The 24,724-nt window shown below is 34.3% G+C and overlaps 1 protein-coding gene across 2 annotated transcripts in view; it reads right to left on the bottom strand.

Moving 5' to 3' along the window:
- LOC121125220 (uncharacterized) overlaps positions 1–24,724 on the bottom strand; it is a 59,715-nt gene that overhangs the window by 14,796 nt on the left and 20,195 nt on the right. For both annotated transcript variants that reach the window (XM_040720361.2, XM_071891308.1), the window contains exon 4: positions 20,212–20,401. In XM_040720361.2, the coding sequence (XP_040576295.1) occupies positions 20,212–20,401 (190 nt within the window). The remainder of the gene's footprint in view (positions 1–20,211; positions 20,402–24,724) is intronic.

Below are 24,724 nucleotides of genomic sequence, written 5' to 3'. Positions count from 1 at the left end.
AGGAAGTTATGGACTACAAAAACAATTTTATTGAATAATAATATTGTTTATAATTATTCGGGTTTTACTTGGCATTGGTTTTTATTAAACCGGATGATGAGTTGAGGAGAAAATCGTGTTGGCTGTTAAATAGTGGTCGCAGCCTGTATATTTAATTTTAAAAAGTGGCTAGCGACCTCCCACTGCTAGCTACCGCCTGTCATCTTAGCAACAATCATTTGAGCAAGTATTTATTTAGGCAAGATTCTTTTCAGCGTCGTTAATTTCAGCGACATTTTTTATATATTAAACCCAGAGTCGCTATAGATTATAGGGACTATCTATAGTTCATTTTGTCTTTTAAAAACACTGAATATTATTTCAATGAAGCTAACATAGTGATAAAGGAGACTTCAAAAGATCTGTCCTAAACCCCTTCAAGTATTTTCCTTAAAAGAGCTAAATAACTATATTTTTGAACAAAGTCAAAAAGGACTCATGAATCAAAGGTTTACAATTACAGTATTTGACAAAGAAAATGATTGGAGAATCCTTTTTTAACGTACCCCACGTATCAATCGAAATATTAAATTTTCTAGTAAAAAATTCTTTAATTTGGGGAGGGGGTGCTACAGCCCCTTCAATCCACCCTCTGCGGACGCCCCTGTATTTAATAATGATGTCATTCTATTGATCTACATATACATTAAAATATCGCTGAAATGAACGACGCTAAAAACAAGCTCGCCCAAATAAATAATTGCTCTAATAAATATTGCTAAAATTAACGTAGCTCAAATGAACGGGCACGCCATTTGTAGTTTTTTACCCCAATTTTGCCTTCCATTTTTGACAGTCGAGGGGAGAGTGGATAAAATAGGTAAGGTAATTAATGATATGGTATTGAATTTTTCATACACTTTAATGATATAATTGATGTCTTCAATTAATTATGTACATGTAGATATCGTACATACTAATTAAACATTATAAAAAATAATGAATTTAATTTGTTTTATTTGATTAAAAACATTTTAAATTCCCAATCATTCTGTAAACGATTAATTTTCTATGATAATAATTAATGGAAATTGATGAAGTCATTTACAAGTAGGTATAAAAAAATTAAAATAGTAATGATCATTGTGATTAGAGCAAGGCATAAAGAGGCAATTATACACACCTCATAAAACGATTTGTCTAATACAAGGTGCAGCATCATAACGTCCTTTTTTAACATGCGTAGCAATCAGGGTGTCGAAGTGGTATTGGGTGTTGCATGGTTATATTTTATAGGCAGGGGCGTACGCAGGATTACATTTTGGGGGTGGGGGGTAGTTTTTTGATTTTAAAAAAACTTCAAAAATTTTAATTTTTTTAATTTTTTTTTCTAAAATCAATAGTTTTTCACAAAAATTAAATTTCAAATTTTTGGAAAAAAAATCAAAGTTTTATATTTAAAAGAAAAAAAAATTCAAAAATCTATACCTATTCAATAACATTAACTTTTTTGGAAAAATATTGCGAAAATCCATACCTATTCACAAACAATGAAAAATTTTAGCAAATATTTTCAAAAATTAAATTTCAAATATTAAACTTTTTGGAAAAAAAATAGAAGAACTAAATTTTTGTAAACGAATTTCAAATATTAAAATATATTTTCTTGGAATAAATGACAAATAAAAAATTTTTTGGAAAAAAATTTCAAAAATTAAATTTCAAGTTTTAATTTTTTTTTTGAAAAAATTACAAAATAAACAAATATTAGAATTTTTTTTTTTTTTTAAATCCTTAGCTTTTTACAAAAAAAAAATCTGGAGTTTTTTTTTCTAATATTCAATTTTTTTCTCTGCAGCATGATTTGCAAGAACGACGATAAAGTTATCTAGTAAAAAGCAAAAATTCCTTAATTAGGGGGATCAACAACCCTTACAGCCCACCCCCTACAGACGTCCCTGATAGGGATAGGCAGAAGCAACGGAAAATATTTGTAATTGCTTCTTTTTAAATCTGGTGCGTTTATCTTCCTAATATCTGAATTCACCAAAAAGTAGTGTCCTTACAGAACCACTTTTTTTTTATAGTTTATTCTGTTCTGTTTCGCCATGAAATAGCAGGAGAACAAACGTAAAGTCAGTGCAGAACTGTAATTAAATTTTGACAGCTGTATCAAAAAAATATAGTGTCATCTATGTTTGAAGCCCGGGACTCTTCAGCCGATATGTTATATAAAAAAGTTTAATATATTTTTGATATGTTGCAACAGTTAAATTCATTTGCATTTATCAGTCCCAGTTTGACATTCCTCAATTCCCTTCATCATAAAAAAAAGAGTAAATTATAAAGTAAAGATATATTGCAAATAAAAATTTTCATATTATTGTATAAAAAAATAATCCTTAATTATTCTTAAACCTCTCAATGAAAAGTTATTAAAATACCGAAGTTTGGTTTATTCAGTCAATGGACAATGGGAAACGTCATCAATGTGTACAAACATTATTTTATTGCCTTGGGAAAAAGGAAATTATTTTGACATTCCTCATTTTCCTTAATGGCAATAAAAAAAGTGTTCCTATAAAGAACCAAATGGTCCATTGAAATCTGAACACCTACTAATTCAATAATTAATTAATCCGTATTTCGATATATTAGAGTACAATAATTAGTTACAGAACAAAGCAAACCTGAGTTCTCTAGCTCATGTACAAGTCGAGAAAATGACATTTGAACGTGATGGACGAATTTCCATTGCGTACTCTAAGGAGTTGTGCATGTCCAGGACCACCGTCAACGCCTTCAGTAAGTACAAAACGTTGGAGAGGAAGAAGGGATCGGTCAAACAAGCCAAACTGGATCCGTATGAGTTAAACAAATAGCCCAGGCCGATCCCTTCAAGTCCATGAGGGTCCATGTAAGAGATCTCTGGGTTTCACGCCAGACTGTCCAGAGAGCTATCAAAAAGTGGGTGGAAAGAGCCTAGTGGGGGTGGAGAGGCTACTTTTGTCAACGGCAATAAAAAAAACCCATATCCTCGGTTTCAAAACTCTTTTAAATTAGACTTTTGAACTCTTTTTTGACACTTTTGGACCTCCTACAGCCGTGATTCCCACCCTTCGACTACATCTTTTGGGTGCATGTCGAGGGGCTGGCCTGCACTATACGTCATTCAAACACCAAGGCCCTCAAAGCCACTGTTAGCCATCACTGGGACACCATGACAAAAGACTACATCCGCGGCAGGTGTCAGGCCTTTCGCGGACGCCACCTGGAAGCCATGACTCATGCAGAGGAAGGCTACATTTATGATTAATAGAGTTCAGATACACATCTATTTATAGTATTAATTTGATTGAAATTATGATGTTAATTAATAAATTATATCTTGTTGAAGTTTAAAATTCTAAGTTTTTAGATTTTAATGTACCACTCGGTATAATTGTTTAGGTCCCAAGATAGCCGACATTAAACATGCTCACATCACCTGAAAAGGCACTTTAATCAAAGTAGTTATATTATCCGTATATATTTATAATAATTCTCAAATCTCCCCCTCATACAATCAAAATGTCAAAGTAGAAAATCAGGTGAACATGATATTACTGTTATTTCAAGAGTGTGAAGCTATCTTCTCCATTTATCTTTACTGTGTCTCTCTTTCTCTCGAAGACTAGATCTAAAAAAATGCTTTGTTTTCTCTCAACGATAACAAGAAACTAAAGAAGATTGGACCTCATCCATTCATTGATCTATGAAATAGTAGCGTCCACCATCTCAAATATGTACAATGTAAATACAATTACCTTTTTGCCCATTTGTACAAAATAGAAAGTTGTCCTTTTGTTGTAAGTGAGATATGATATCTTTTAATTGGAATACAAAGAAAATATACAGTGTGGGTTTTTCAAACGGTCTCAAAGTGAAATAAGTATAACGGGCCAACCTTATTATTTATTCATCTGTATTCTACAAATTTTGAGGGGTTAAGAGTCTTTTTTTTACATTGTTCCGATAAGCAATATTGTAGAACACATAATTAGATGTCGATTTGCTAAGAAAAATATTATTCTAATCCCCACCATGAGGACACAGTACAATTGAGATTACAGCGCTCCTCCGCACGGGATTGTCCTAGAAAGACCGTCCGAGAGCAGACAGCGGCCTCGAAAATACGATTTACAATGTTTCCATGTGGTGGAAGGACAGGGATAACTTCACAAACTCTCCATGAGCAGGCAAGAAACCCTCTGTGTCTGGCAACCGCCAAAAGTCGGCCTTCAAGAAAAACCCGAATTCTTCAATAGCTGACATGGCCAGATCAAATAAATCTTTAGTAATTCTACCTGAATGTTCCAACAAGATGGAGCACCTGCCCACACCGCAAAAACAACCAAGAGTGGCTCCAGTCTAATCACACTTCTGGCCAAAGGACTTCTGGCCGCCACAGAGCCTATACCTAAGCACCTTAGACTATTCCATCTGTGCACACGTAGATTCCAAGACCTTCAGGAGATGCCACAATAGCACACGTGTCATCAATATCTTAGTTAAAAGGCCTGGGATATATGAGTGCTGAGTACATCCAGAGGATCTGCAGCAGCTTCCAAACTGCCTGGAGGTCTGCATCAATTCTGAAGGCGGATCCATTGACTAAAACATGATCTTTTGGTATGAATTAATAGTTAATGAATTTCTTTCCTAATTCATGTAGTATCCTCCATGAACTTTAATACTTTGTCTGTTAAAATGGGTAAATAATAACGGTTGCCCGGTCGAAGTGAGCCTTATTGTTGCTGCAGAAGTTTTGGTTCTTCTTGGCTGTATGGGTCAGAAATTGACTTATTTATGATATAGGTAGTTAGGATGGAGATCTCAAGGGTCTTTATAGTATTCTCGGTATTCACACAGTCACAGAGGTGATAGCATAGATGTTGCCATTTTTTTTTTTGTTACTCCAACATTTTAAACGTGTAGTCAATTTAAAATGAATGACCCAATGGACAAAGTTAACACATTCAGAGTGGGGACTCAAAACTTGCAATACTATATTTAGGATTCAATATATCCCTTCACTAGCAATCCCAACCTCGATACACAGGTGAACAGATAGGCAGGTCTTGGCAATGAAGGCCATGTTATTGCAGTATCATGAATAAACTAGAACGGGCACTTGGTAGAGCACAAAATCTCCAATCAAAAATCAAATTGATTTATGCACCTCAATTTGATACTAAGTTATGGTCGATTATGGATTTTTTACGTTTTGTGTTACTTTGACCTATATAAATTTAATGGGATCTTACTGTGACAATATATATAATCATGGTAGCAATTTTGAACAAAGCCAATCTGTACCTATGGCATTATCCTAGAGACTAACAAAAAAAGAAACAGACGCAAATATAAAACGTAATTACGAAAAACGTTATTTTTATGTAATCAAGGAAATATAACTCAAAAACAATTCGTGATATGTTAAATACTATATTTATTTCTGGCTAGGCTACACTAATTGTTACCAAGTGGAATTTGACATTTCCATTGGTAAGTTTGACACTTTTGTAGCATAACTGTACTCAGAATGTTTTGACGTAGGACCATCATTTGTGTTATTTACAGTTCTTTGAAAAAAAAGGATTTGGCAAAAAAATGGAATTAAGTCGTCAACATTTTCGTACGGTCATTTTTCACAACTTTTGACGTGGACTATCACGACAAAAGTGCATTATTGAACTTAAATCTTTGTATGTCGATGAAGCACCACCCTAGAGAACTGTTAAAAACTGGTTTAATGAGTCGAATCGTGGCCAACATTCACTCAAAGACAAATTCCGTGAAGATTGTCCAAAAGCGGCCGTTGATGCCGTCCGTGAAGTGATAATGCAATATCGTCATGTGACATACCGTGAGATAGGATCATCCTTGGGCATTTCTTCCTGGAGCATACATTCGATATTACATGTACATACACCTGCCTGTAAAAAAGGTTTTTTCTCGTTAGATCCCACACAATCTGACAATTACTCAAAAGATGGCTCGTGTCGATTGGTGCAAAAAAATGTTGAAAAAATACGCTCGCGGTGCGTCAAAAGCCGTTTATAATATCGTCACAGGTGACGAATCATGGATTTATGCGTATGAGCTTGAAACAAAAAATTATTGACCGTGTGGGTATTCGAAGACGAGCCAAATTCAACGAAAGTTATTCGTGGAAGAAGCACACCGAAGCAAATAGTCGACTGTTTCTTCGTCAACCCCACTTGAGCATCGTGAGATGAGTTTTGAGTGGTACATCGGAGAAATTTGAAAAACAAGCAAGAGAAGACGAATCATTGTTCACCATGACAACGTAAGCTCTGACACATGGGCTCAAACCAGCGCCTTTTTGACCGGCCCAAACGTCAAATTGATGTGTTTTCCGCCGTACAGCCCTAACTTGGCGCCCAATCACTTCTTTTTATTCACGCACATCAAGAAAAAAAATGCGTGGTCAACGATTTTCGTCGCCAGAAGATGCTGTGGAAGCGTTTAAAAACAATGTTTTGGAGGTATCTCAATCGCAGTGGAAAAGGAGCTTCGACAATTGGTCTTGGCGCATGCAAAAGGGTATAAATCATGCTGGAGAATACTTTGAATAATAATAAAAACATTTTTGATGGTAAATATTTGCATTTTCATTATCAGGCCAGAAATATATATTGTAGCCAACAATTTTTGTTTTCAATATGTCCTCCTTCACAATGCAGCCTACACACGCCGGCGACCAGATTTGCAGCTATTGACGATTACTGCCCTGTGCATGAAGTGAAACACTGTCATCATGGAAACTCTGGGCAAATCCCAATTTGGATGAGAGTTGCTGCAGACGTTTTTCTACAAGACACCCTAACTGCAAATGTCAGGGCTGAGGGAGGGGCATATGGAGGCATGCCAAAACTCCACTATAATGTTGCTGCATACACTTTGGTTCTTCTTGGCTTATTGATGTATTAGGCATTCCGGATGGATATGTCAAGGGTATTTGCTGGTTTCTCGGCACAAACACATTGCAGAGGAATTGTACACATAGAAGAGACATGGTATAGAAACAACACTTGTTTAATTCTCTTTCAGCTGCCATTTTGTTGCCTAATCAAACCTTATAATTACAAATAACAGGGATAAATTCGTAATTAATTGCTACTGCAAGTTTTGGGTCCCCAGTTTGTAAATTTTGAAGATTTATGAACGCAAAATAAAATATGCAAAATTTATGTAACATGGCCACTCTTTGTAATAATGGCTTTGATCATACACTTTGTTACCACTTTGCAAGATACTGGTAACATTATCACTGGCGTCCTCAGGTTGTATTAGTTTGGAGGAGGGTACTTTGCTGTTGGATTTTATAAACAATTTTGACAGAATGTTTAATAAATTGTTTTATAGAAGAGATAAAAAACTTTTTTGAACTAATTCGAGTTGAAATTTGTTGAAAGGGATAAAATTTGAAAGAAAAACATTTTTTATTATTAAAAGAAATGATAATCGATATTTATATATTTCTAACAATTGTTTGTAAAAATTGTTTTTTATTTTTTATGTTTGAAAGGTATACAAAAGGGATAATGGTCTATAATTGAGTGATATATTTTGTTTAAAATAGAACATTTATTTATTATATAAAGTGTAATAAGTAGAAATTAGTTATTTTTAATGGCCTTTTTTTATTATTTTTCTTAATCCTTCCAATGCCCTTGCCAATCAAGATGTTGAAGATGTTAAGGAGGTGAATAATTTCCTGGTACAATAACCAGTGGTACAGCTGCCCCAAGCTCCTTGGATATGGCTATGTGGGACATACAAGCTTCAAAGTTTCACTCCTTCAATGCTCCATTATATTCGTTCTCGTTTGTTTTGTTTTTAATTGAGGCGAAACTTTACATAAGGAATCTGGAGTCACAAAATGTTTCATGGAGTTTGAAGACAATTGAAGAATAAATTTCCGACATATTAAAATTTAAATTAAGTGTAGCACTAGAAAAGATCAATCCTGTATTGTAGAGTGTATACAATATCTCAAGACATCATCATTTTGACACATCCTTGAGTAACTAAGCCTTTTTCTTGGCAGACAAAGAGTTTTTCCGTGTTTCTATGTATATTTCTGTTCTTTTTCAATAACAATATATAGTAATAATATACAGTCAATGGAAAAACCCCTGAAGCAGGGGTTTATAATTTATATTATGTAAGAAACCATCCTTAGAACGTTTTTTCATAGCGGATGCAAAATAAGACATAATAAAGGGTTGATCTCATCTAATGGTACACTTAATTTAAATTTTAATTAATCGGAAACATGAACTCCTTGTACAACTCTATCTTGGCGCGTATAAAGGCAAAGTGTGTGCTTCACATCAAAGGAGTTTCCAGTCTCTAAAGCCTTCCGACAAGAAGGATTAGATCAAGCTCGAATCTAACTACATAGTCAAGGCCTGCAAGGGATTTAGGCCTCGTATTAAGGGAATTATTAGAACTGAGAGCTCACATATTGCATAAAAGTTGTAGCGAGTACTATTTTTAGATTATTTTTTAAATAATTGTTCTCACAAAACCTCTCTGATTTTTTTTTTTGGTGCTTTTTACCTGTTTTATTTTAGGGAAATGTTATACAAGTAACAACGTGACTTATTACTCTGATGGAGAAACTACCTCATACCCATAATGATATAACCACTATGAGGTTATATGTATGTATTTATTTCAGTCATGAATGTCAAAAAATAAACATTCATACTGGGTATGTAATCGAAAAATAGACATTTTAAATGTAGAATTTTAACAAGTTAAATTTTGTTAAGTAAAGGAGCCATATTAATTAAACTCTGTATATACGTTGGCACAGCTATGTCACTTTCTAATCTTTAATGTAGCCTCCATTGACTTTGATAATGGCCTTGATGCGCCGTTGAAATCTCTGACAGGTGGCTATAAAACAGGTTTGTTCAGGTAAATCCGGACCAACTTAAACTACATCCTGAACAATAAGAAAAGCATTTAACTCGGTTATTTTCCTTCTAAAGTGAGACTTTGAGCCTTAGCTTTATTTTAATTGCGCAGCTTTTAATTCAAAACAATATTCACTATGTAAGAGACCCAGAGGAGCACTATCATCGAATTGAATGGCACAGGACACACTCCAGCCTACTTCAAGAAGATACTCTGGTATCCAAAGAGTACAGTCTACGACGTCTACAATCGCTGGAAAGAGGAGGGGGGTATAAGAGAAAAGCCCACAAGTCCCGGTGTAATAAAAAACGTACTCTCAGATTCCCTGAAGAGTCCATTTTGGGACCCCCATACCTGTCCCTCTAACTCCCACGATATGAATACCATGGATTACCACTTTTAGGGGGAGTTAAAAATGTAGGTTCCGGCAAATTCAGATAACAGCATCGAATCCTTGTAGGCCTCCATCAAGGATAATACTGGGACAAAGTCTTCCGCACGGACGTGGTCAAGAACTGCACATCCTATAGGCCTCGTATCGAGTGAATGATTGGCAAAGAGGGCGGACACATTGAATTACTTTTGTATTATTAGAGCTAGTAAATAAAATTTCCAACCTCCACTTGCTTCCCTAATTGGTCAAGATGCAGTTAAAGGTAATCCAGATTTACCTCAACGACCCTGTATTATTAGGAATCATGGAGTTCCAATGTTCATTAACAGAATTAACTTGATAACTTCGATGACCCTGTCCAGCAGGCCTTGGCCTCGAGAAGTGGACAGAAGGAAAAGCCGAGGCGGTTGGTATCTGGTGAGTATGGTGGCCACATTGTTTTCGGCCAGAATGAATGTTGGTAGCTATATAACTTATTATGCAATCTTTGCGTAAAAAAATTGTGGTTGTAATGTACTTGCGCCTCATTGAGGTCCAATGCTCATCCACAGAAGACTTGAAAGCTTTGAGATTCCGTGCCTCTTGTCCGACAGGCCCTGTTCCCTACATGCAGCCAGAAAAAAAGGCAAGCGGGTTGGTATCTGCCGAGTATGATGCCCATATTTTTTCGGCCAGAGTGGAATGTTGGTCTTTAAAAAGGACTGTGTAATACTGCTGTTAATGGCCTTCTTGACGTTGTAATTAGTCATTCTGCTTGCCTATGTTTCGATTTGGATCTCTTTTGATGTATATTCCAGGCGAAATAGAGCAGGAATCTAGATTCTTTAGTCACTTTGTGAGGGAGATTTTCGATTAATTGTGTTAATTTTTTGAAGGGGGTTTTCAATACAAACAGTTTATGAGAAGAACTACCAATTTTTCTCGAGTATTTTTCATATTCCTTTCCTTTAAAAGTGTTCAGATTTCACCTACGCACCCGGGATGAACATACAATTATTCTTACTAGGATAGGATGAACGTAAACACTTCTACTAGCTTTTAAAAATATCAAATGTCTCCTCTCTACTCCTAAATGAAAAATATCACTAACCATAATAATACATAAATATGTTTGTCTGACAGAAAAAAGAAATAAATATTATTAAAACGTGATGGAAGAAATTATTCAAGAAGGAACAACCCTTTTATTTTCTTTTGTAATAGTATACATAATTTATTCATATATTTTCCTTATGACTTTTTTAAAGGATTACTATTTTTGTCTTCTATCTAGTCCAGTCTAAATCATTCAAACAAAGTAGATACATGCACCTGTTAGCTTAAGTAGATACTTGGGCTTAGTAGAATATTTTTTAGCACACAAGAGGGCGCTTTTTATGATACCAGTACAGATGACATCAGTATATCATTTTTTTTAATTTCCCTTATGTCGTCGTATGCAACTTCTTCGACCCTTCGCAGAATTTACATTGACCTATTAGTAGAGATCAGATTTGTGCAAGAGTGCGAGGAGATGGCAGGAGCGAGACAACTAAGACCTGATTTAATACTGATGAAAATCCTGTGTACATTGGGCAAGTTAAAAAATATAAAGCGAAAATCAACATGGTAACCCTGACAATTTGAATAATGTTTTGGAAAAGTGAAAGAATAATGCTCATGACGTTTCATAATCAGCTGTTACTAGGTAGGAAGAAAAAAAAAGGATATAAACGAGAACATTTTCTAGAATTAATTCAATGTCGATCCCCCATTCTACTCTGAGTACAACACGGGCTTACAATTACAACTCCGCAAAAATCCTCAGGGGTACACCCTTCTTTTATGAGCTCACACGAATGTTCAATCAGGTTTCGAATATAATTAAATCTACTTAAAAAAGATGTTCATTACTCGGGAATTAAATAATAACGGCATCTACTAAGGAAAAGAAAATTCATTCTTTATGCTACAAATTAACGGGTCAGCTAAAAAACACAGCGGATTTACATCATTGCACATAACTATTCAACTTATAGGGTAATTATGACTATATCTCGACTAAAGCCAATTTGTTATATCTCGAAATTATCTTTAAGTTATTTATTGATCTGAGGATCCTATCAGATTAAGGTTTCTTCTCTTAGAATGTCTCCCTGACAACTTTTTTAAATCAAGAACCAGACAATCATACGAAAATTTGCAAATGGGTCTACTGCATATAAATTTCATTTTAACACACTTTAAAAATAAATTGTAACACAGTAGTTATCCAAAATCCTATTTATTCAAAATATCAACTTTAAAAATTCCAAAGGGTCTTTAAGAACATCTTATCTAATTTTTTTCATTCCAAGTTTCATTTTTGGAGTCATAGCTCCTCTAAATGGACCACAGCGGGATTATTATTCCCCTCAATTTTCTTAGATGGCCTTTCATGAAATTTAGGAATTAAAGAATAATGACAACAACTAAGGAAAAGAGAATTCTTTCTTCAGATTACAAATTCCTAAAAAACAGGTCAGCTAAAAAATTCTTAGGATTTACATCCCTGCTGATTAATATCAGTTGTCTGTTATATGATTCTGGAGGGATAAAATGAACCACGGCTTTATAGAGTTTTATTAGTGCAGGGAAAATATCATAATTATCTGAATTATTTTTCATTCATATATAGTATATTTATTTTATTATACATTTTTAAATCAATTTGCACCAAAGGTAGGCGAGAATTCTTCTTTTAGAGGGAGATGTTTACACGCCCATGACCTATTAATTAATGAACAAAAAGAAGAACGAGCGCACGTTGAACTGTTTTTTTCTTGTTCCAATTCCTTTTTTTTCTGTACACATATCCTTCTATACCTATTAGAGTCCCTCTTGCATTGTCTCTTACCCTGACAATATCATCTCATGCACCATGAAGTTAGCCCACTATGACGTGGGAGTGGTTTAAGAGATGAAGAACCACTTCATCTTGTTGATTAATGCCCTACATTTATAATTGAGAGGACACAGCTTTAAGACAATATTCAACCATTTATAGGACATTCTGTCTCCAGCCCGCCAGGTTTTTTTTTTAATAAATTCTGATATCGGTTGCTGGCTGAACAATGTACCTTCCCTAGAGCTCGTTCAGGACGTACTGCAGTAGGTACCAAGTACTGAGGGTACCAAAAGTTAAAGTTATTTTTACATGTGCACGTACTGATTGTATATATTATTTGAAGTGTAGTAATAAATGTTTCATTATTAGAGTACCTCTTGGCCACGTCCCGTTTAAAGTACAAGGGATTAACATCAGGGGAGTTGGAGGGCCAAACATCCTTTTTTCAGTAATAGTAAGGCGGTTATTGGAGATAAACTGCTGGGTTTCCTTCCCAATCCCGATTGTAATTTTATGGGGGCAGGGTAGATAGTTATGGAGTCATATTGGGTACATTGTCTAAGTTTGCCCGTACTTTCTATCTCGAAATCGGAGTAGGGGAAGGAACCCGGACTCAATCAATCTCAATTGCTCGAATAAGTTCCACTGTAGGATTAGACAATGATTGTTGAATTTCTGTTAATGTATATTGTAGGCATAGTAATTTTCCGTTTCAAAAGTTAAAAAATATGATTGCAGAGAAAAATCATCTCCATAATACCTATTACCTTCATCCTGCAATTAAAATTCAGAAAAAAAAAAAGTCAGAAATATTTTACAAAATCTTAGTGTCCCTGTTAGCCATGTCCCATTCAATACCAAGTGGTCCATTAAAATCTGAACAATCTGAATTCCAAACTGAATTAATTAACAATAGAATGTCAATCCTATAAATAGATATGTGTTTGAGCTCTCTTAATAATTAATGTAGTCGCCCTTGTCGAAAAGTATGGGTTTCAGGCAAAAGGCATAGCACATGGTGCGGATGTAGTCCTCAGTCATGGTGTCACAGTTCTGGCTGGCAGGGAGGACCTCGGTGCTTGAATATTGGACACTACAGGCCTTCCCCCGTCACCATGAACCCAAAAGGTGTAGTTGAGGGGGTCCTCTTGCAACGGAAGATATGGGTTTCTTTCATTGCTGGTGACAAAAGTGGCCTCTCCACCCTAGCAAGGCTCTTTCCACCACTTTTTAGATAGATCTGTGGACCGTCTGGCATGAAACATGATATATCTTGCATGGGTCCTAATGGAATTAAGGAGATTTGGCCATTTTGACTGAATCCTTCTTCCTCTCCAACGTTTTAGACTTGCTAACGGCGTAGACGGTGTTCCTGGAGACACTCAAACGCGGTACCAATGGAAATTTGTCGATCATGTTCAAGTGTCCTTTTCTCGACTTGTACGTAAGCTGGAGAGCTCAGGTTTGTTTTCTTTTGTAGCTAATTGTTTATGCTTTAATATATTGTGATATATGAATTAATTTCAATCACTTAACCTTCATAAATTATTAAATGAACAAGTGTTCAGATTTCAATGGACTACCAGGTATATTATTTACTTATACGTAATCAGTGCAACTCCATCTGACAAATTAAATGAACATAAATACAAAAATTTAAAAAAAAACTCGGGTTGATAGACAATATCTTTCTGATACGATTTTCAAACTATTAAAGTAAAGTATTAGCATTGTTATGCTAAAATAAAACTTTTTATTCCCTCTTGGAAAAAGGAAGTTATGTTGACGCACCCTATATATACAAAGTCTAAAATATTCATAGGTACTAGGTATATGAAAAACATCTTTTGATTTAACAATGATGGATAGGACAGAGTTAATGGAAACCTTTGAATACATAATACAATAATAATTTGATAGTTGAAACAGTTTTCTTAGTAAATCGTTTATATTAAAGCAACGAATCCGTTGTGTAGACATGTGCTTGTTTTTTTTCCTTATTACAAAATAATAATAGTAAAAAAACAGAAAACAAAAAAAAGAGTTTCCAAGGACAGGAAGAAATGTGTACATTATACACAAAGTTGTATGAGGAATTCAAACTTTTCATAGATCATGGATCTAGGGATCTGAAAAGGAACCTTTAGGAAAAAATAAAACTTAGTAAATAAATAGATTTATACAGTACCCTTTGTGTCAACCTTCAGTTATGGCGGGAAAGTTTCCGTTTTATGATTGATGTGTTTGCCTCTGTTTTTTTTTAGTCCACTGGATTACGGCAAAAGTAATGGATCGATTCTGATCAAACTTGGTACAAAGATTATATATGGTCACTGTCAGAGGCTATTAAATTTTGAGAGGTCAAGATGAAGTGCATCATCGAGTCTATACAATGCTCCTTGATGTATATGATTATATCATTAACATATTTTTGACCTAAGAAATATCAATGAAGTCATACAAATGAAATCTCGTAACTTCTTTTATGAAGTCAATATAAAAGTGGTTCTACTACGGAATGGCTACTTTATCCCTTATTAGGAATCAATCAAGAGTTGAAGATACAGAGAGTGACTGCACATTCTGTGAGTGCAGTCCAGAGACTTCTAAACATCTGTTATACGATTTCTCTAAACCGGTTCACTTTGTCTATATGACCACTAAGTTTCTGAGATAATATTACAAATCATCAATAACGACTGGAGATTGGGTTGTAAAGTCATCAAAAACTTATAGATAATATATATAATCAAGTAAGTTCTATTTATTATTCAGGCAACAATAAGTAAAGACTCTTGAATAGATATTGATCTGAACAGGCTCCACGTAATATTCGTTAGAGTGTTGGAGAGGTTCAATGTGAGTGAAACGCTTATCGTTTGAGATACATGGGCGAATAAAAAAACGAAACATGCAATCTAAAAACCTTTTTCAGGTTTGTACTTTCGGTTTGAAAATATGTGACTAACCTTTTTGTTTGTTTAATAAATTATAATTTTCTCCATGAAATATCCTTTTTTTAATATGTTACAACAACTAACAAATATATTATTACAACATACCCATTGAATAACCCCAAAAATAACGAGATCCCTTAGTCAGTGATGTATGTACAAAGTCTAATTGATAAAATGATATATTACTTGTAAATTTAAGGAGGGATGTATTGTCTTGTTTATTCAAATATAAAAATTTAATCTCACAGGCGTTTTGAATGTATCACTGAGAGTATATACAGGGTGTACTGTATATTGTGTATATCTACACGAATCCTTCGGAGTAAGCATGGTAAATTTAAGAAAATTCTCGACTTTTGATAAGTCCAGTTTTTTGAGTTGGAGCATTACCAAATCCAACACTATTCTCATTTTTACATTAAAATAAATACAGGGTGCGTGGATAAAATCTGCCGCATTTTAAACACAATATTACTCCATGAGCTGATGTCTGATCCCTCTGTTTTTGGTGTTAAAATTTTTCCGAGTCATAGGCTTCAGTTATTGTTACCACTTGTAGCAATAGCATCATTTTAAGTGCCCAAGAAAAGTCATTATGTTCAATGAGAGAGATCTTAGGTGCGCTGCTATTCAGATTATGCTTAGTGATCACATGAAATTGAGCAATGCTGACATCTCTGGCATTCTGTCAATGCCAGTAAGAACGGTCAGAAGTCTCAGGAAGCAGCTGGAGGAGTTATCGGGCCCGATGGACGTTGTTGACAGGAAAAAGAAGGAGGAGAAGAGCACCAGGATTGTCCGGGACGTCATCTTCATCAACAAGGTCAGAGAGATCATCGACGAGAACCCCCAGCGTTCCATGAGAGCCATGGCAAGTCTGTTGTCAGTGACAGGCCGTGGATGTGGCAGCAGGACTTGGCTCCGGCCCACAAAGCTAAACTAACGCAAGAATGGCTGAAAAGCAATGTTTTTACCCTTCCCCTCTTGACCTCCCTCATCTCCGGATTTGAACCTGTTGGACTACTTTTGTCTAGTCCTACGTGGAGAACATGACTAACCGCTGTTCCCATAACACCAAGCAGTCTATCATCACCTGCATCAAGGAGAAATTCAGTGAGGTAGAAGCAGCGCAGATCCAAAATGCCTGTCCTCGGTTTCGGAGCCGCATTGAGCGGGTTTTGGCCGCAGACGGCGGCTACATTGAATAGATAGCTGCTCTATATCCTAATACAGATATTCGTTTTTATTTTATCAATACATATTATAAAATAAGCTTGTAGTTCTTGTTTTTAGAAGCGGCAGATTTTGTCCACGCACCCTGCATTGGTATAAAATCTTTACATTATAACATAATGAAAACAGTTGTACTTCATACGAAAAGCTTCCGGCCACAGGCGGAGGTGTAAGTAGAAGGTTCCTGAATTTATACGAAGTCTTATTTATATAAAAGTCAACTTTCCATATGCTTAGAGCCATGATTTATGAGAATGTTGTGGTCACGATACCCCTAATGTAAAATCTAGAGAACGTGGATATAAATTTAATTCTCAGACATAGGTACACAGAAATTATATGTAATTGATTTATTTAAAATCAGTACGTAATGAATCTTTTTGTTCGAGAGATCAACAAAAACACATAATTATTAATTAATTAGATACGTGGATGGTGTGAAACAAGGAAATATCAATTTATTTTGCGTTACAGATAAGTCATTCTTTGGCACACTTGGTAGAATACATTAATCATTTTGAAAATAGAGAAGAAGAAGAATATGCAGATATGTAGTTTGAAACACTTTTTCGAGTCAAAACAACAATAACATGGCGGTAGAATTGGACAGTCTGAAGACCCAGACCAGTCTGAGACCATTATAACTAATAATTTAATCTTATGTATATTGGACATGTTAAAAAAAACAGAAACCAAAAGTTTAGCAAAAACATAACGTTTCATTCGATCAGCTAAATCCTCTCTGACAAGGGAGAAGGGGAAGAAGGAAAGTAACAGGAACAATTGCTGGAGTTACTGCGATGTCAATCCCCAGTTTGGACTTCTCTGAGTCCAAACAGGATTTACAATTATAACTCAGAAACAAAACCTCAGGGTTACGCTCCGTCTTTTATGAGCACGAATCTTCAATTAGGTTTGAAATATAATTGAATCTATTTAAGGATGTTCACTACTGAGGATTTAAAAAATAATGTCAAATGCTAAGGAAAAGAAAATTCATTCTTCAGATTACTTATTCCAAAAAAAAAAAAAACGGGTCAGCTAAAAAAAAAAGACCTAAATTACATCTTTATTTTTTAATAAATGTCGAAAATGCAAATAAGACACCAAAATGCAAATAAATCAATTTGGACATAACTCCTCAAGATGTTTGATTAGATCAGCTATAATCAGCTGCGACTAGGAAGGAAGGAGAAAAGTATATAAAAAAGATTTTTTGCTAGAACTACTCCGATGTCGATCCCCAATTCTACTCGGAGTCCAACCAGACTTATAATTATAACCCCACAACAAACCCTCAATATCACTACCCATCTTTTATGACCACGCATAAATATTCACTTAGGATTTTAATATAATTGAATTTGGTAGGAAAGGAAGTTCCATACTCAGTAGTTAAATAATAAAGAAAATTGCTAAGGAAAAGAAAATTCATTTTTTCAGATTACCAATTCCAAAAAAAAACGGCCCAGCACAAAAATTCTCACGATTTTCATGAATATACAGGTTGTTAACTCTATCGAACGGCCCACACGATTTCGACCTTGGAAACGGGAGCAGGTCTTTATGATATTCTCCTTTGCCAGATTCCGGAATTCCTTCCAGATCCTGGACATCAGTTCGGATTTTGTGTTGCAGGAGGAGGATATATTGGTCTGTTGTTCAACTGAACACTCACAAATAAATCCATGGGATTGAGATCCGGTGAGCCTGGAGGGCAAAAAACTGGGCCTAACAAAGTTAAAAATGAAATTTGAAGATCAAATCAAGGTTTTCTTTGCATTGGAACATGAAGCAGAGTTAAAATCACCTCCAGACTCTTCCAGTTTCTTTCTGAATCTCCAAACAAAGGACCTCTCTAGGTTTAAGAAGTTTTAAATCTCAACATTGTCTCGTCTGGCCCGGATTGCTACAAAGACACTCTGCCTTTTCCACGATTGTGGAATAAATATTTTGTTCATCCATGCCATTTTTTATAACTGACGCCAAACACTTCTGGCTGTCTGCCAAAGCAACAAACAACTCCCTACCTAGTCATGCGCTCAAAGTTCGTTGTTAAGCAACAGCTACACGCTGTATATGGTATTCAAAAGTAAATGTAAAACTCTAATGTTTACTTATTTCCAGTGCTGCACCCTCATCTGACCAATGAAAGGAACATTTATAAAAAACAATTCGGTCTCGAATCGAGTCTCAACACTACCAGGAACAATATAATAGATTGTAAATTCTCTAAGGAAATTGATTTCCCATTGCTTCTTCCTTCAAAACTCCATCACTATAGTAATAATACCCTTTGACCTTGCAATCACACACATCCATCTTGTACACTTTATGGAAGGTCGACAACAATCAGGATGGGACTGTATTGGAACATGGCAATCAATACATTTATGTGTATACAAAGTACATATTAAAATATAATTACATTTGTATCGGTAGTTGATTTAATATAATATCATTATCCTGGTAGATTTTAATATTTGTTAATTCAACCAAAATTAAGAAAGGCTTGAATAGGTTAATAAATAATACATAATTGATTGACATTATACGGACAATTAAGCAATTTACGATTCTACAATAAATAGCCTAAATGTCCCATTAAGGTACTGCAATTATGAACGTATAAATTAGTGTGGAGTCAGGCCAAGACGGATATTTGTATTAGGTTCGGTCTTCAGTAGAGATAGGACGGGTCTTGGAGACGGGTATGGTATAAGTAAACTAATATTATATTAAAAAATCCGAGCTCCAAACTGGCTTTGGATCACAAACAATTATAGATCTGAAAATGCTTATATTAATACTAAAAGAAGATAGTACAAGTTTTGGATCGGGATCCCAGGAACTTGGATACTGTATCAGTAAACTTGTATTAGCTGAAAAGATACAAACATACTTTGGATACTCGAAATTTTACGGATCTTAAAAAAAATACCAGGGATTTTTGAATCTTAAAAAGCTTGTAAAATTATTAAGTAAAGATAGGGCGGGTCTTGGATCCGTTATAAGTAAACGTGTATTACCCAAAAAGATCAGAGACCTGAACTGGCTTTGTGTGCTCGAACTTTTAGTGATCCTAAAAACAGATCTGAGGGATTTTTGGATCTTAAAAGCCTATAGTATTTCTTAGTTAACATAGAACGGATCTAGAATCCAGATACGCAGTACCTAGGTACGGTAAAGATTAATTTGTACTGCCTAGGATCCGAAGAGACTTCGGGTAATCAAAGTTTTAATTAGCACAATAACTCAAAAAATGAAGATGAAATTCTATGTGTGAAGCCCGGGACTTTTTAGTCCATATTGTATGACCCAAAATTTCGTGGTGAAAGGTGTTCAGGGACCGTGTAGAGGCCATGTTGTCTGCATATAGAGGGCATTTACAAAAATATATTTTGTACTAATTTATTGCAAAAATAATTATTGACATAACTTATGAAGTTTATGTAAATCAAGGTCTTAAAGTTAATAAGAATAAATGGTTCCAATTTAGTTCCCCCATACTGTAGATTTCCAAACATGTAAAACCTTCATTTGATTTTGAGCCTTCATTTGGCCTTCCAAATAAAATCTATTAAATGAAGGCTCCTCAGAAAATTTAACAAATTTGTTCTAATTTAAGTGAAATTTTCGACTCACTTAAATGATTAATCAGAATAATTTAATAATATATAATTGACGATAGTTTGTCGAAGAATATAAAGGTAATAAAGATAAATCAGGCTTGCTTTTTTGTTGACAGCACAAAACTGCAATGTATGAAGAGTCAAAACATAACTTACTTCTTATTATCCTTCAAGAAGACTTTGATTTTAAGGGATTGAAAGCGTGGAAGGAGTTCTATCACAATTGCGTCACGAATATCACCATTTATAACAGCTCTTATTTTGGATCCGAGCTTCAGATCTTGTATCTTTTGAGGTATAAAAGGGTTCTTTCCAACTAATTTGGAGGCATCCGCAGGATTATCACCTATAAACAAACAAAAAGATATTATGTAGATAGATATTTACAAAGTTAGACCAAAAAGAAGCCATTATTTTCTAATTTCAAATAGGCCATAGGCGTTGTTGTTTAATTATACAAGACTCGTAACATGCAACCCTTGCAGGGCGTCCGCAGGATTATATTGAGTTAGGAGGGGGCTGGGTTTTGGAATTTTTATGAAAAAAAAATTGAAAATTAAATTTTTGTGGAAAAAATTCAAAAGTCCAAGGCTCTTTACAAAAAATTTCGAAAAATTTACTATTAAATTTTTTTGGGAAAAAATTTAAAAAATTACATTTAATGGAATTATTTTTTTAAATTCACAGTTATTCTCAAAGAAATTAAATTCTTTGGAAAAAAAAAATCAAAAATCCACATTAGTTTAAAAAATATTTTTTTGAAAAAATTTCAAACATAAAATATTTTGGAAAAAATTTCAAAAATCCATAAATATCCCCAGGAAAATTAATTTTTTTGGAAAAAAATATCAAAAATCTACATCTTTTCAAAAAATATTCAATTTTTGAAAAAAAGTTTAAAAATTTAATTTATATTAATAAATTTTTTTGGAGAAAAATTTCAAAAATCCATAGTTATTTAGAGAAAATTTAATTTTTTGGAAAAAAATTAGAAAAATTAAATTAAATTAACACATAAAAATTTTAAAAAAAAAAATCTATGATTTTTTTTTTTTTTTGAGAGGGGGGGGGTGGAGCCTACACCCTCCAGACGCCCCTACCTTGATATAAAAAATAAAAGCTCTTATTTCTTTAGAGTTAATCAACCTATTTGTATGATTTTTCTGGTAAATAATGATAACGTTACCGTTATTTACTAATATTTGTTTATAAACCAGGTGATACTGAGTGGCACCGTATAATATGATACAATTTATCATTAACACATAGAGGAGACACCAGAGCCCTCTAGCAATCTATACTTATATTAGTTCAGGCTATAGAAAGTCACACCACCATACAGATCTGTATACACGTATAACACATCGGTCAATAAGTACGGGCCTAGATAGAAAACAACATTTTTTTGCCAAAATTCATTTTTATTCGTGAATATAATCTTCTTTTAGAACGATACAATCATTCTACTGTTTCTCTAGCTTTTCGATACCACGGGTGTAGAACGATTTATCGAGACCTTCAAAATATGCTTTAGTTTCGATAATCACTTCCTCATCTAAGCCAAATCTCTTTCCACAGAGTTCTGCGAAGAGCCATTAGTCGCTGGGGGACAGATCTGGAGAATACGGTGGGTGCGGTACCAATTGGAAACACCATTCACCCAATTTTGCGGCTTTTTTTTATTGACTTGTGCCACAGTGCATTTTCTTAGAGAAGGAGCACCTTTTTCTTCTTCAAATAAGGTATTTTCTGGGTAATTTCGCCCTTCAAACGTTCAAACAAACCAAAAAATAGTCGCTTTTGATTGTTTTTCCATGTTCCAGGTAGTCAATGAATAAAATTCCATCCGAATCCAAAAATACAGAGAAGATAACCTTCCCAGCCGATGTTGTGTCTTTGGACAGCTTTTTCCATTGCACACCAGTCAGGAGAGTGCCCTTTGATTCTGGAGTTAAATGGTGAATCCATGTTTCATCCATTGTCAAGTACCGACGCAAAAACTCCTTCTTATTTCGTGTGAACATCTCCAAACAGTTTTTTGAATCATCTGCTCGTTGTTGCTTTTGCTCTGGTGTGAGTAAACGCGGCACCCATTTGGAAAATAGCTTTTTCATACCCAAATGTTCGTGTATGATGGTGTAAACAATGCCTTTTGATGACTTCAGAGTGTCAGCTATCTCTTACAACTTTTATTTTGCGGTTACCCATGATGATTTTCAGGGTTTTTTCAATGTTTTCCGGAATAACCGCCATCTTTAGCCAACCAGGGCGTTCAGCATCATCGGTGTCCGTACGACCACATTTGAAATTGCCAAACCATCGTTTGAAGGTTGTCTTTGAGAGGGCAGAGTCCGGATAACATTTTTCAATCCAAGTTTGAGCTTGAACGGTATTTTTTTTCATCAAAAAGTAATGATAAATCAACACACAAAATTGCTTTGAATCCCTCGTTTTTAAGAATCACAATAATAGCGTCACTTAAACCACTGTAACTCGATAAATAATAAATCAAACTTCAATAATTTTTGACAGTAACCTTTTGAATGTTTGTACATCCAAAAAATATTTTGATAGTGGAGTCATCTGGTAGTTAGGCCCGGGACTTATAGACCGATGTGTTATATAATACATTTTCTGTCATTTATGAGTACCCACACCGTTGGACCTAGGAGGGTGAAACTTTGCATGGGTGCTTCTTTTGAACCTGGTCAGGCTAAAACAGGGTGCAGATTCTTGGGGTGTCATATAAGGAGGACTTATTCTATAGGCAAAAAATTCTTTTTTTTTAGCTCAAGGAGATAGAGCGTTGAGGTATAAATCAAAAAGTGACTCGTGTCTCAATCAAAAAATATACAAAAAAGGACATTTCCTAAATTTATTCAAAATCAAAGAAATATATGGACAAAACAAGGAATCAGTGAAAATTATAGTTTTGTTCTGTTTTAAGATGAAAAAAAATGGGTAATTGGGATGGAATGGAATATTGGCTTCGTAGATAAAATGAGGTTTGTATAAATTTGTCTAGAGATTTGTTTGCACATATATTTAACACATAAAAATTCATTTCCTAAATAATTTTTGATTTTTTTTTCATGAAACGTCAATTTTTGATTATTAGGGAGAAAAAATACAAAATGATGCATTTTGGACATACAATTATAGCACTTTATTATATTTGCAAAAATGAATCAATTATCTGTCGTAATTTTTTTGACAAAAATTCATCTCCGTAACTTTTTGTCAACTTTTGTCGAGGCTGTTATTGCATGTCAAGGAGCACATTACAAATTGGTTTGGAGTAGTGATGTACAGATACCAAATTTTCAGCACGTTCCAATACCATCTTTATGGACGATTCCGATTTCTAATTATGTATAAAGTAATTTCATCAAAAACTTTTTATTAATTACAAATAGAAAAAAAAAACACGTCAATTTAAAATCATAATTAGTTGTTAATAAATTTTAATTCTAAAAAGTTAATTACTCTCCTTGCTCAAGAGACAATCAATTTCTGGTTGACTCATATTAAGAAGTTCCCCCCTTGGCACTCTAATCTAATTTCAACTGTCTCAATGCTAAAAAAAATTACTTGCAACACTAACAAAAGGCTTTTTTCTATCATTTTACTATTTCGGACCACATGAGATCAAATGGTCTGTCTCCAGTTCCTAACTGAATTTGATATGATGGCCCTAAGAATTAAAATACGTATCAACTAGTGGTCGAGTCCGGACTCGTAACTTTTTAATAGATCCGTGACGGATAAGTAGGTCAATAAACTTGGCTCAGAAAATATGGACACGACTTCAGTCCTGTTATAAATAATATTATTTCAACAAACATACAAAAAAGTACTTTATTGAGTGAACAAGTTAATTAGTGTTTTCAGTCAACCGAACAACATACTTTTGAATAACTCATGATACAATTCAAATGAATGGGACCCTAAAAATGTGATTAATTTTAAGATGTTACTTTCAAGTAAATTTCATGTACAAACTGGCAAATTTGAATAATCTTTCTATGTACTTTCCCCATCCCTTCTTTTTTTATTATTTAAATTTGTCTGAAGGATGTCGTCTAGTTTTACTATTTTATTGATCTGTTAACGTAATTTGGGCTCCGAAAATGAGCTCAAATAAGTCATATTATCCATATAACTAATTATGCATAAGCATCGGTGGAATGGCCATTATTGAGCCGATTCCGATACTTCAAAAAAGGCCGATTCTTAGAAATTTCGATACTGATTCCAATGCATTGGTACACCCCTTGTTTTGAATGGCTTTTTCTTGATACCATAACTAAACATATAGTATTTAATTTTTACTATGAAAACATAGCACAAATTGGCTTTGAGCCTTTGTCATTTATTTGTACGATAAAAATAACAATTTTTTGTAACTTAGTCTTGCTACTGCCAGTTTTGGATCCTCACTTTGTAAATAAATATACACTCTCAAGTAGACATAAATAGTATGTACACATAGTGGCAAAACGCAACAATTTGACGAAGGACCACCAGTGGCCATGAAACTTGATTCAAGAGGATAATATGCCCATTAAGATATTTAATACAATAATATATTTATTTGAATAACGCAATGACAATTTAAAATATCCCCAAATACAATGAGTCCCCTTATTTTCACGAAATATGAGAGGAA

This window comes from Lepeophtheirus salmonis, chromosome 10, assembly GCF_016086655.4.
Source record: "Lepeophtheirus salmonis chromosome 10, UVic_Lsal_1.4, whole genome shotgun sequence".
Lineage (NCBI taxonomy): Eukaryota > Metazoa > Arthropoda > Copepoda > Siphonostomatoida > Caligidae > Lepeophtheirus > Lepeophtheirus salmonis.
Note: the sequence above shows the minus strand (reverse complement) of the source record. Positions and strands in the feature narration are given on the sequence as shown.